Raw genomic sequence first — 13,574 nt, 5'->3', positions numbered from 1 at the left:
AAGTATAACTACTCCTGTAGGCCTAGTGTCTTCTGTAATTGTTGTTCAGCAGTGAAACTTGGTAGATACATTAATGTGTTAATGAGGAACCAAACGAACTTGTTTTACGAAATTTCACTTACACAGTTTGTTCAGTATGAGTTCAGGATTTCAAGGAGTAGCTGCATCCACAAAACGACGTGATTGGCAATTGCTGGTGGCAGCTACAGTGAAATCTCAATCACACATCCCTGTATACTTCAGACCAGGTAGAGACCGAATATGTCTCTCGCAATTCCACTGGCATAGGATGCCATATTCTTCCTCATGCCACACTGACCTCACCTATATTTTCGAATTTTATTATTAAAAAAAACTATTTAATGACACTGGTCCTCTCCTCAGACTGTCCAGTCAGTGATACTCTCTGAATGCGGCATTTTAATTGCTGCTGTTGGCAAAAACAGTTTGACAAGCAGTGGTGGCGCCACATTCCTCGGTGCATTATGTGTTCACACCACTCACTGCATTAAAGGTAAGTCCAGGATCACTAGTCAGACTGAGTCTGCTCTCATCCGAGTTCAGCATGGAACCCAACTGCTCGCTGATACAGTCTCTATGCTCTTTGCACAGTCTCTGTTTCCGACAGCGTTAGACGAGGCGATCCGGTATGCCACCACGCCACATTCATGCGTTTGGAGGCATTGTCGAAGTGGTGACGCCACATGCCTCAGTGTATTACGTGTTCCCACCACACGCCACATCAAAGGTAAGTCCAGGATGACTACTCAGACAGCATGGAACTCAACTCCTCGCTGATACAGTCTCTATGCACCATCCCAAACGAAGCCTTCGATGTGGGAGTGTCAACAAGATACAGTGTACTGCTCGCAAGACAGAGACCATACTTGCACAGTCGCTGTGCCGCAGTGAAGTGTGAGATTGCATTCCTTGGTGTCCTGGTTCAAATGGCTCTGAGCACTATGGCACTCAACTTGTCATTATCTTCTAAAACTTAGAACTAGTTAAACCTAACATAAGGACATCACACATATCCATGCCCGAGGCAGGATTCGAAACTGCGAACGTAGCGGTCACGCGGTTCCAGACTGCAGCGCCTAGAACCGCACGGCCACTTCGGCCGGCGGACTGTTAACTGTGACTGTAATTGCAACCATTGTTCGACCTGAGTGCCTTCTTGCCTGTTGGACAAAGAAGGGTCTTCTGCTGGTGTAGTTTACTACGGTCGACCAGTGCTCTCCCTCGGGCAGCAGTGCCTTTGGTCTGAAACGGACCCCATGCAATGAAAATGATGTTATCATTACCAAACTCCTGAGCTGCACTCATCACACTTCGTCACACTTCTAGTTTCCATATAATTCTTCCCCATTTGAAGTAATCTAAATGTTGTACGAAGCCACAGTGTAATGACGTACACCATTTCTGTACACCGTACATCCTACCTAACTAACACACACAATCTTCTAACGTTCTGCAGTTGTTACTTGTTGGAGGTCAGTCCCATTTTGCGCTACAATCACGCAGACCTCACGCCAAGTCATGTCCATCTTTGTCTACATGACACGGAAACCCGTGGAAACATGCTGTCACATTTTCATTTACTTCCTCCTATTAGTTAATATGTTAATTTATTATGGTCGTCCATAAGTTTTGCACAGTAGTGCCACTTGTGCACATCATGATAGGCAACCTGAGTTACATTATCAGCTTCCAGCAGAGACAGTGTTAGCTAGGTTGCCTACCTTGAGGTTCACGTAATGTTTTCGAGGCCATTTCTTCCTTGGCCACCGTGCAGCAGGCCAACGTACCTCAGGTGCTGACTGACCGCAGCTCCCCTTCCCCTGCTCTCCGGCAGGTACCCGGAGCGCGCGCGCACGCTGTGCACGCTTCGGCGCTGTCATGCGGCCATCGCGCTGTGCTACGCGCTGCCCGCCCTCGCCTGCAGCCCGCCCATCGCCATCTTCGAGATCCGCGAGACGCAGGTGCGAGAGCCGGAGGGCGAGGTGACGCTCTACCACGTGGGGCTCAGCGACGCCGCCGAGCGCGATGACCGGCTGCTCTACCACGCCAGCTTCTGGCTCTACTCGGTCAGTACTGCGTCAACACTTTGACCAGCAAATCTGTCTCTGTTACACATACTTGATATTATCAGCGTGGAATTATAAAGCAAATGCTCGAGCCGAACACAATATCCTGCATATCAACAGACATATTCTACAAGATGTAACCGCTACAAGTTTCAGATATTTCTGTTGGTGACTGACGAAGATGTACTGAACAATATTTCATCAGTGATTACTTCATTTACAGACCAGTAATTATAGCTATAAGAATAGTATGTCTTATGTTGCTTATTACCTCAAAGTACATATGGCAAGAGCAAGTCTTATCGTCTGCAGAGCAGTAGGTGAGATGTTGAAGTGTTGACATGTGGACGCAAAACGAAAAGTCTATACTGACAGGTGTAGTCCACTTTGTGGTGTAGTTGGAGCCTTGTCGTAAAGTCTGTGAGCTGTTTGTGGGAAAACTGTTCGATGTAGAGGAAAAACAAACAACACACTGATGTGTGTCGATATTAAGGTAATACACATAAAAATAGCTGCATATCTGCATATTTGTATGTGTCTAGAAAGTGTTCCACAGTGTACTGTGCTGTACTCTGTTAACCATTTCTCAACCTCAGCTCAGACAACCTAAAAAAAGTTAAAAAAAACTGAAAGACCGTCCAATACGATGGAATCAAGAGAAATGCAAAGTATGAGTATAGGCTGAAAATGGTACCATACTGAAGTTTCTCTAACGAATGTATTCATTTGCAAGGTGAAGTAGTAACAGGTATAACTGCAATTTAAAGAATGTCGTCTTATATCTACTCAGGTATATACAGGGTGTATCATAATTAATAGCGTAAAGGCATATATTTGATATCACACGATACAAGAAGCGAAAAAGTCCCACTAAACAAATGGTCGAAAATGCGTACCTTAAGAGATACAGGCAATTTTTCATCTTCTTTACTCTGAAAAAAATCTCTTCTACTGCAAGTTCTTTGTTTGTCATATTTTGAGAATTGTTAGTATGGACGAAAATAAGAAAGAAATGTCCAGAAAACGTGCGCTAAAATATATATATGGTAAAATGTATGGTAAAAGACGTCGTTCTTTAAATTGCAGTTGTAATTGTTACTACTCCAACTATTACGTTATAATGTTTTAATATTTTAGACGAAAGTCTCACACAAATTTTCGACAGTGCCTAACAGAACCTTAATTTCACTCAACTTTACATTTCGAACAAACAGTCTCACCAAAGCTAGCGTTTTCATTACTAAATTTCGTGAAAAGGAAGTTAAGTCTTTTTTAAAAGTAATTGTGTGCCACCTTGCACATAGGATGAACCCGTCACTGCTCAATGTAAAAGTCAGATTCTCTTTAAAATTGATCCCTCAGCAGAAACATTTTGCCATCGAAATTAATAAAGCATTTCTCAAGATCTGGGAACTCACCTCGCTGGATTCGCTGTCCTCCCACCTTATGTTTTCAGCAATCATATCTTTCTGCTGCAGGATTAGGATTACCACCGACATATACTTTCATCCTTTTGGGTACATCCTAATTTTCTTCGGTTTTAATTGCTTTGGCTCTCTGATTCTTTCTTTCTTATCTGAACAATTCGAATAATCGGGTTTTGTTCGAATTATGGAGTGTTTCGAGTGGTCTGTCATCACAATTCCTTGCATTTATAAAGTTTACCAAAACATAACAGATATCGTCGACGTATCGATAATTCTATTAAGTTGACCAAAGCATCGATTTCAGCACAAATTTGCTTTGTTGAGGTTCCAATCAGTGAGAGTCTACTGCTGTATGACAGGACTGAAGGCTTTTTGTAATACGAGGATTGTCCAGAAAGTAAGTTGCGATCGGTTGCTAAATGGAGACCACAGTGAAAATCAGAAACATTTAATTTGCAATAGTTAGCTACACTTTCCAGATACCTCTCTACATAGTTGCCGCTCCGACTTAGACATTTGTCGGAGTGTTATACCAAATTTACAACACCATCGTCATAGAAGGCAGTCGCCTGTGCTTTCCGATAATTCTCTACGCTGGTCTATAGCTCGTAGCCTGCGCCCAAGTGTTGTCTTCGTATCCAGCGTTTCATGTGAATAGAGATACTCCGGACGAGCCAATTAGGGCTGTGTAGTTGGTAATCGAACACTTCCCATCGAAAAGGCTGCAGGAGCGTCTTCACTGCCCCTGCAGAGTGCGGCTGAGAATTGCCATGAAGAAGGAAGTGTGTGACAATTGTGTTAGATGGGCTGCATTCATTAAGGCGAAACCACTCGGCGGACCCTCCTACTTGGCGGGAGACATCGTTGTTCTAGTCACTTTTACTCGCTCACAATGCGGTCACAACCGAAAATAGTGTCTTGATGTATGATGAATTCGAAAGTAAAGTTCTATGTACTGACTTGGCAGAAAATCCTAAGAAATTTTGGACTTATGTCAAAGCGGTCGCTGGCTCAAAACAAAATGTCCAGACACTCTGTGACCAAAATGGTACTGAAACAGAGGATGACAGACTAAAGGCCGAAATACTAAATGTCTTTTTCCAAAGCTGTTTCACAGGGGAAGACTGCACTGTAGTTCCTTCTCTAGATTGTCGCACAGATGACAAAATGGTAGCTATCGAAATAGACGACAGAGGGATAGAGAAACAATTAAAATCGCTCAAAAGAGGAAAGACCGCTGGACCTGATGGGATACCAGTTCGATTTTACACAGAGTACGCGAAGGAACTTGCCCCTCTTCTTGCAGCGGTGTACCGTAGGGCTCTAGAAGAGCGTAGCGTTCCAAAGGATTGGAAAAGGGCACAGGTCATCCCCGTTTTCAAGAAAGGACGTGGAACAGATGTGCAGAACTATACACCTATATCTCTAACGTCGATCAGTTGTAGAATTTTGGAACACGTATTGTGTTCGAGTATAATGACTTTTCTGGAGACTAGAAATCTACTCTGTAAGAATCAGCATGGGTTTCGAAAAAGACGGTCGTGTGAAACCCAGCTCGTGCTATTCGTCCACGAGACTCAGAGAGCCGTAGACACGGGTTCACAGGTAGATGCCGTGTTTCTTGACTTCCGCAAGGCGTTCGATACAGTTCCCCACAGTCGTTTAATGAACAAAGCAAGAGCATATGGACTGTCAGACCAATTGTGAGATTGGATTGAAGAGTTCCTAGATAACAGAACGCAGCATGTCATTCTCAATGGAAAGAAGTCTTCTGAAGTAAGAGTGATTTCAGGTGTGCCGCAAGGGAGTGTCATAGGACCGATGCTATTCACCATATACATTTATGACCTTGTGGATGACATCGGAAGTTCACTGAGGCTTTTTGCAGATGATGCTGTGGTGTATCGAGAGGTTGTAACAATGGAAAATTGTACTGAAATGCAGGAGGATCTGCAGCGAATAGACGCATGGTGCAGGGAATGGCAATTTAATCTCAATGTAGACAAGTGTAATGTGCTGCGAATACATAGAAAGATAGTTCCCTTATCATTTAACTACAAAATAGCAGGTCAGCAACTGGAAGCAGTTAATTCCATAAATTATCTGGGAGTACGCATTAGGAGTGATTTAAAACGGAATGATCATATAAAGTTGATCGTCGGTAAAGCAGATGCCAGACTGAGATTCATTGGAAGAATCCTAAGGAAATGCAATCCGAAAACAAAGGAAGTAGGTTACAGTGCGCTTGTTCGCCCACTGCTTGAATACTGCTCAACAGTGTGGGATCGGTACCAGATAGGATTGATAGAAGAGATAGAGAAGGTCCAACGGAGAGCAGCGCACTTCGTTAGAGGATCATTAAATATCACGAAAGCGTTACGGAGATGATAGATAAACTCAATTGGAAGACTCTGCAGGAGAGACGCTCAGTAGCTCGGTACGGGCTTTTGTTAAAGTTTCAAGAACATACCTTCATCGAAGAGTCAAGCAGTATATTGCTCCCTCCTACGTATATCTCGTGAAGAGACCATGAGGATAAAATCAGAGAGATTAGAGCCCACACAGAAGCATACCGACAATCCTTTCCACGAACAATACGAGACTGGAATAGAAGGGAGAACCGATAGAGGTACTTAGGGTACCCTCCTACACACCCTGTCAGATGGCTTGCAGAGTATGGATGTAGATGTAGATGTAGATGGGATCGACGGTAATGCTAGAGACACTACCCAACACATCTGTGGAAAGCTTCATCGGGTTTTCATTGTGGTGTCCATTTCGCGACCGATTGGAGCTTACTCTCTGGATAAACCTCGTAATAAAATGGTTAAAATGGCTCTAAGCAACATGGGACTTAACATCTGAGGTCATTAGTCCCATAGACTTAGAACTACTTAAACCTAACTAACCTAAGGACATCACACACATCCATGCCCGAAGCAGGATTCGAACCTGCGACCGTAGCAGTCACGCGGTTCCGGACTGAAGCGCCTAGAACCGCTCGGCCACCGTCGTAATAGAACCTACGGTTTTCTGGTGGGTAGCGAGTGTTCCTCAGAGACCAGGGTAACTTCAGAATGCCCAAGGGGAATGTGTTAGGACCATACCTCTTCTACAAGTACACAAATGATTTGTCAGATAGGGTGAGCAGCATTTTAAGTCTACTTACAGATGTCACTGTTGTGTACCTGTAAGTGCTGTTGTTTTCAGAATGTACAAGGAATTAGTCTTTCAATATGCTGCTATGTATATGGGTAAATCTAAGGTAATGGGGACTCGTGGGACAATTATTCTAGTCCTGTTTGAGTAGATAATTAATTATATGCAATTTTGTAACATCATAGTTCCATGACTAGGCGACGTCACATAGGTATAGAAACGTTACGTTACCAAGCCCCATTAAATGAATTAACAACTTAATCTCTGCTGTGCAGAAGGTGAATGGCCACCAACAGTTTATTAGGAGAGTTCTAGAAAAATTTTGTTCAAGTGCATGGAAGACTGCGTATGGAGTACAAGAACAATACTCAAATGTTTGGGATCTCCATATGGTCGAATTAATGAGGGATGTCGAGAAAGTTAACAGAGATACAGAAGCATTTCTTACCGGTCTATTTACTTACAATGAGAGGCCTAATGAAAAGCTCTTTGAGGATATAAGAAAAGAAGTGAATTTTTGGCAAAACGTTAGAAGCGAGAAAAGAATATTTAGAGAATCTTATATTATTGCAGGCATTAGAACGAATTTAATGCTTCAAACTCTTAAGAACAAACGAGGGAGCTAATGGTTGCTATCCAGACATACATCCTGTAAATTTTCCCTCATTCCAGTTTGGAGTGGTGCTAGGAAGGCACTAATTAAGTGATGTCATGACTTACCAGGTGCCTAGTTGCCCGCAGTTGGCACACATGACGGTACACAGTGGGAGGAACCATGCGTCTCTCACGTCTCATAGCCAGAGTTTGGACTGCACTACGTGCACTGTGGTTCCATAACTTTAACTCAGCTTCACCCAAACGCAGTAATGCAGGTGGTTGGCGATTACACTCCTGTTAAAACGTCTATGTCGTCACTGATGAAGGCAGTTATCTGGCTCGAACTTAGGGGTGACAACTGCACTGTATGATTAGTGCTGCTTTGTGTGTTGCACGTGCTGCTGTGACTGGTAGCATGTTCTATGGTATGATTGGACACGCTGCAGCTGGTGTACACTCCAGTGTACAGAGACAAGCAGCGAGCAGTACTTGTGGGCAATGGATGACATACGTTATAGTGGAAGAACTGTTGGGTCGTGATACATCTTGTGAATATTGGTGACTGTGCCCCTTTTTAATTTGTGACAACGTGCTTGTTAGAAGTAGCGCTTTGGATGGAATCTGTGGGTGGCTTCCTGCAATTAAAGTGTCGGTGCTGTAGTTATCGCATATGTGCTGAGGCAAAAACCATGTTCCACGCTCTATCAGCTCATCTCATGGCATGTTCGTATACGGGAAAACACTGCAAGGATGCACGCTGTGGTTCTGGGCTGCAAGCAGTAGGTGCAGTGCACCGCATGCATAAGGTGCAGAACTGTTTGTGAATTACAACTGCAAGTGGGTTCGCAGCTGATGGAAGCATGTAGTTAAATCCCACTGCAGTTATTGATACAATGACAGTGATCAGAGCTATGGCTGTACACATCGGTGTCACCACAGCATCTTAACTGTTAACGGGTGACAGTTACTGGTGGTACTGGGGCTTGTGGCATGTGTCAAACTTGCACTGCTCAGCATGGATGGTATGCAACAGCAGGCAGTACTACACGATTACAAACTGCATCTAACGCATCTACTTCACTATTTGCATTAAGGTGACAGAATTGTTGTTTCTGTTTCATTACGTCAACAGATGGTGATACAGCTGTTGAGACTAGTGGTTGTGCCCCTCTTTAATGCTCAGTGCCATGGCTGTTGTGGGCAGTGTTCCGTCTGCATGCCCTTCATGGTGTGCCTGTGGAACATTGTGTTTGTTGTGGTGCCACATGTCATGCTTTCGGTGATCAGTCGTGAGCTTCAGTGGGAGGCAGCAAAGCAAGTTGACAAGTTGCAACTAATACCAAACCTATACTGTGTGCATTATGGTGCCAGACCTGTTATTCTGTAATGGCTGGTAGTGGTGATAATACTGGTCCACGCTAGTGACTGTGACCACATTTACATCCATATCTACGTGGATACGTGAAAAATCTCACTTTAGTGCCTGGCATAGGGTTCATCGAACCACCTTCAGAATAATTCTCTGTTATTCCACTCTCGAACCTCACGCAGAAGAAACGAACACCTATGTCATTCCATGCGAGCTCTGAATGCCCTTTATTTTATTTTATTTTATTTTATTTTCTCCCTATGCAGGACGGCGTCAACAAATTATTTTAGCATTCGGAGGAGAAAGCCGGTAATTGAAATCTCGTGAGAAGAAAACGCCGCAACCCGAAACTCGTTTGTTTTAATGATGTTCATCCCAAATCCTGTATCATATCCGTGACACCCTCTCCACAATTGCCCAATAATACAATACGAGCTGTCCTTCTTCGAATTACCTCGATGTACTCAATTAGTCCTGCCAGGTATGGATCCCACACCACACAACAGTACTCCAAAAGCGAAAGGACATACGTAGTCTAGGCAGTCTACTTTAGTACCTCCACAGAATCTTCTGTGTTCTGCCAGCAAACGCAGTCTTTGATTCCCCTTCCCGCATGTTCTATGTGTTCATTCCAATTTAAGTTATTCATAACTGTAATTCCTAGGTATTTAGTTGTATTTATGGCCTTTAGATTTCCTTCCTTTATTATGTAAACGAAGTTTAAGAGATTCCTTCTAGCGCTCATGTAAATGACCTCACAGTTTTCATTATTTACGGTTAATTGCCAATTTTCGCATTATCTAAGTCGTTTTGCAGTTCGTACGGATATTCTGATGACTTCACTAGACGATAAATCTGAATCGTTTACATAGATTAGGAACAACAGAAGGCGTATAATACTACCTTGGGGAAAGTCAGAAATCCTTTCACTCTAACTCGATGACTATCCGTCAGTTACTACAAACTATGACCTCTCTGGCAGGAAATTACGAACACAGTCACATAACTCAGACGATATTCCATAAGAACGCAATTATATTGCAAGTCACTGTTGAGGTACGGTCTCAAAAGCCCTCTCGCAGTCTAGAAATTCGGCGCCAATTTGAAATCCGTTATCGGTAGCGCTCAACGCTTTTTGGATTTCACCAAAATGATGTTTCCTAGATCCGCGTAGACTAGGTGTCAATAGGCAGATGTCTTCGAGGTAATTCATAATGTTCGAAAACGGTATATGTTCTAAAATCCTGTTGCATATCGACGTTAATTATATAGGTCAGTAATTTAGTGGATTACTCTTTCTCCCCTTCTTGAATACTAGCATGACCTGTGCAACATTCCAGGCTTTGAGTATGGATATTCCGTCGAACGAGCGGTTGTATACAATTGTACGGAGCTGTTGCACCAGCATACTCTGAAAGGAACCTAACTGATACGCAATTTTGACCGAAAACTTGAGTTTATAAAGTGATTTAAGTTGCTTCACTACGCCGAGGAAACCTATTTCGATGTTACTGATGTTGGCACCTGTTTTTGATTCGCATTCTGGAATACCTACGTCGTCTCCTTCGATGAACGAATTTCGGAACCCTGAGTTTAGTAACTCCGCTTTAGCAGCACTGTCATCGATGGTATTTCCATTGCTATCGTGCAGAAAGACATTGATTGTGTCTTGCCGCTAGCATACTTAACATACGACCAGAATCTCTTTCGACTTTCAGCCAGGTTTCGAGACAAAGTTTCGTTGTGGAAAATATTATTAGCACCTCGCATTGAGGTTCGCTTTAAATTTTGAGCTTCTGTGAAAGTGGCCAATCCTGAAGGTTTTCCGTTCGTTTGAATTTGGCATGATTCTTTCGTTCTTACTGAAACAGTGTTCACACGTGTTGCGTTTGCCATGCGGGATCAGGTTGTTACTTGTTAATTTATTTAGTATGAATCTCTCAATTGCCGTCGCTTTTTCTTTGAGTTAAAGCCACATTTTGTCTACATTTAGTTTGTTAATTTGGAACAAATGGAGATTTCCTCTCACGAAGACATCAAACGAATTTTTATGTACTTTTTGAATAGAAATACTTTTTGTTTATTTCTCGGAGTTACGTTATTCAATCTCGCAACGACAGCCCTATATTTACTAATCCATGTATCCGTTTCCAAAGCCGTTAGTAGATCGGGATTATTTGTTTCTAAGAGGTGAAGTGTGTTTTCACAACCATATACTATTCGGGTAGGTTAAAACTGAAGAAACTGCAAAAAGGTGGGAATTTAAGGAGATGGGACCAGGATAAACTGACTAAGCCAGAGGTTGTACAGAGTTTCAGGGAGAGCATAAGGGAACAACTTTCAGGAATGGGGGAAAGAAGAACAGTAGAAGAAAAACGGGTAGCTCTGAGGGATGAAGTAGTGAAGGCAGCAGAGAATCAAGTAGGTAAAAAGACGAGGGCTAGTAGAAATCCTTGGGTAACAGAACAAATATTGAATTTAATTGATGAAAGGAGAAATTATAAAAATGCAGTAAATGAAGCAGGCAAAAAGGAATACAAACGTCTCAAAAATGAGATCGACAGGAAGTGCAAAATGGCTAAGCAGGGATGGCTAGAGGACAAATGTAAGGATGTAGAGGCATATCTCACTAGGAGTAAGATAGACACTGCCTACAGGAATATTAAAGAGACCTTTGAAGAAAAGAGAGTCACTTGTATGAATATCAAGAGATCAGTTGGAAACCCAGTTCTAAGCAAAGAAGGGAAAGCAGAAAGGTGGAAGGAGTATGTAGGTGGTCTATACAAGGGCGATGTACTTGAGGACAATATTATGGAAGTGGAAGAGGATGTAGATGAAGATGAAATGGGAGATACGAAACTGCGTGAAGAGTTTGACAGAGCACTGAATGACCTGAGTCGAACAAGGATCCGGGAGTAGACAACATTCCATTAGAACTACTGACGATCTTGGGAGAGCCATTCCTGACAAAACTCTACCATCTGGTGAGCAAGATATATGAGACAGGCGAAATACCTTCAGACTTCAAGAAAAATATAATAATTACAATCCCAAGGAAAGCAGGCGTTGACAGATGTGAATATTATCGAACTATCAGTTTAATAAGTCACAGCTGCAAAATACTAACACGAATTTTTAACAGACGAATGGAAAAACTGGTAGAAGCCGACCTCGGAGAAGATCAGTTTGGATTCTGTAGAAATACTGGAACACGTGAGGCAATACTGACCTTAGGACTTATCTTAGAAGAAAGATTAAGGAAAGAGAAACCTACATTTCCAGCATTTGCAGTCTTAGAAAAAGCTTTTGACAATGTTGACTGGAATACTCTCTTTCAAATTCTAAAGGTGGCAGGGGTAAAATACAGGGAGCGAAAGGCTACTTACCAGATGGCAGTTATAAGAGTCGAGGGACATGAAAGAGAAGCAGTGGTTGGGAAGGGAGTGAGACAGGGTTGTAGCCGCTCCCCGATGTTATTCAATCTGTATATTGAGCAAGCAGTAAAGGAAACAAAAGAAAAATTCGGAGTAGGTATTAATATCCGTGGAGAAGAAATAAAAACTTTGAGGTTCGCCGATGACATTGTAATTCTATCAGAGACAGCAAAGGACTTGGAAGAGCAGTTGAACGGGATGGACAGTGTGTTGAAAGGAAGATGTAAGATGAACATCAACCAAAACAAAACGAGGATAATGAAATGTAGTCGAATTAAGTCGGGTGATGCTGAGGGAATTAGATCAGGAAATGAGGCACTTAAAGTAGTAAAGGAGTTTTGCCATTTGGGGAGCAAAATAACTGATGATGGTCGAAGTAGAAAAGATATAAAATGTAGACTGGCAATGGGATGGAAAGCGTTTCCGAAGAAGAGAAATTTGTTAACATCGAGTATAGATTTAAGTGCCAGGAAGTCATTTGTATGGAGTGTAGCCATGTATGGAAGTGAAACATGGACAATAAATAGTTTGGACAAGAAGAGAGTAGAAGCTTTCGAAATGTGGTGCTACAGAAGAATGCTGAAGGTTAGATGGGTAGATCACATAACTAATGATGAAGTATTGAATAGAATTGGGGAGAAGAGGAGTTTGTGGCACAACTTGACTAGAAGAATGGACCGGTTAGTAGGCCATGTTCTGAGGCATCAAGCGATCACAAATTTAGTATTGGAGGGCAGCGTGGAGGGTAAAAATCGTAGAGGGAGACTAAGAGATGAATACACTAAGCAGATTCAGAAGGATGTAGGTTGCGGTAAGTACTGGGAGATGAAGAAGCTTGCACAGGATAGGGTAGCATGGAGAGCTGCATCAAATCAGTCTCAGGACTGGAGACCACAACAACATACTATTCGGTGAGCTCATGAACTGATTGGCTGAAATACACTCCTGGAAATTGAAATAAGAACACCGTGAATTCATTGTCCCAGGAAGGGGAAACTTTATTGACAGATTCCTGGGGTCAGATACATCACATGATCACACTGACAGAACCACAGGCACATAGACACAGGCAACAGAGCATGCACAATGTCAGCACTAGTACAGTGTATATCCACCTTTCGCAGCAATGCAGGCTGCTATTCTCCCATGGAGACGATCGTAGAGATGCTGGATGTAGTCCTGTGGAACGGATTGCCATGCCATTTCCACCTGGCGCCTCAGTTGGACCAGCGTTCGTGCTGGACGTGCAGACCGCGTGAGACGACGCTTCATCCAGTCCCAAACATGCTCAATGGGGGACAGATCCGGAGATCTTGCTGGCCAGGGTAGTTGACTTACACCTTCTAGAGCACGTTGGGTGGCACGGGATACATGTGGACGTGCATTGTCCTGTTGGAACAGCAAGTTCCCTTGCCGGTCTAGGAATGGTAGAACGATGGGTTCGATGACGGTTTGGATGTACCGTGCACTATTCAGTGCCCCTCGACGATCACCAGTGGTG

At 43.0% G+C, this 13,574-nt stretch overlaps 1 protein-coding gene across 1 annotated transcript in view; it reads left to right on the top strand.

The window, feature by feature from the left end:
• Nucleotides 1-13,574, top strand: part of LOC126484707 (G-protein coupled receptor dmsr-1-like) — a 350,732-nt gene that overhangs the window by 326,778 nt on the left and 10,380 nt on the right. Inside the window, exon 4 of the mRNA XM_050108303.1 lies at nt 1,856-2,087. Within this exon, the coding sequence (XP_049964260.1) occupies nt 1,856-2,087 (232 nt within the window). The remainder of the gene's footprint in view (nt 1-1,855; nt 2,088-13,574) is intronic.

Source organism: Schistocerca serialis, chromosome 6 (assembly GCF_023864345.2).
Source record: "Schistocerca serialis cubense isolate TAMUIC-IGC-003099 chromosome 6, iqSchSeri2.2, whole genome shotgun sequence".
NCBI lineage: Eukaryota > Metazoa > Arthropoda > Insecta > Orthoptera > Acrididae > Schistocerca > Schistocerca serialis.
The sequence above is the reverse complement of the archived record's forward strand: the minus strand, read 5'-3'. Positions and strand labels throughout refer to the sequence as shown.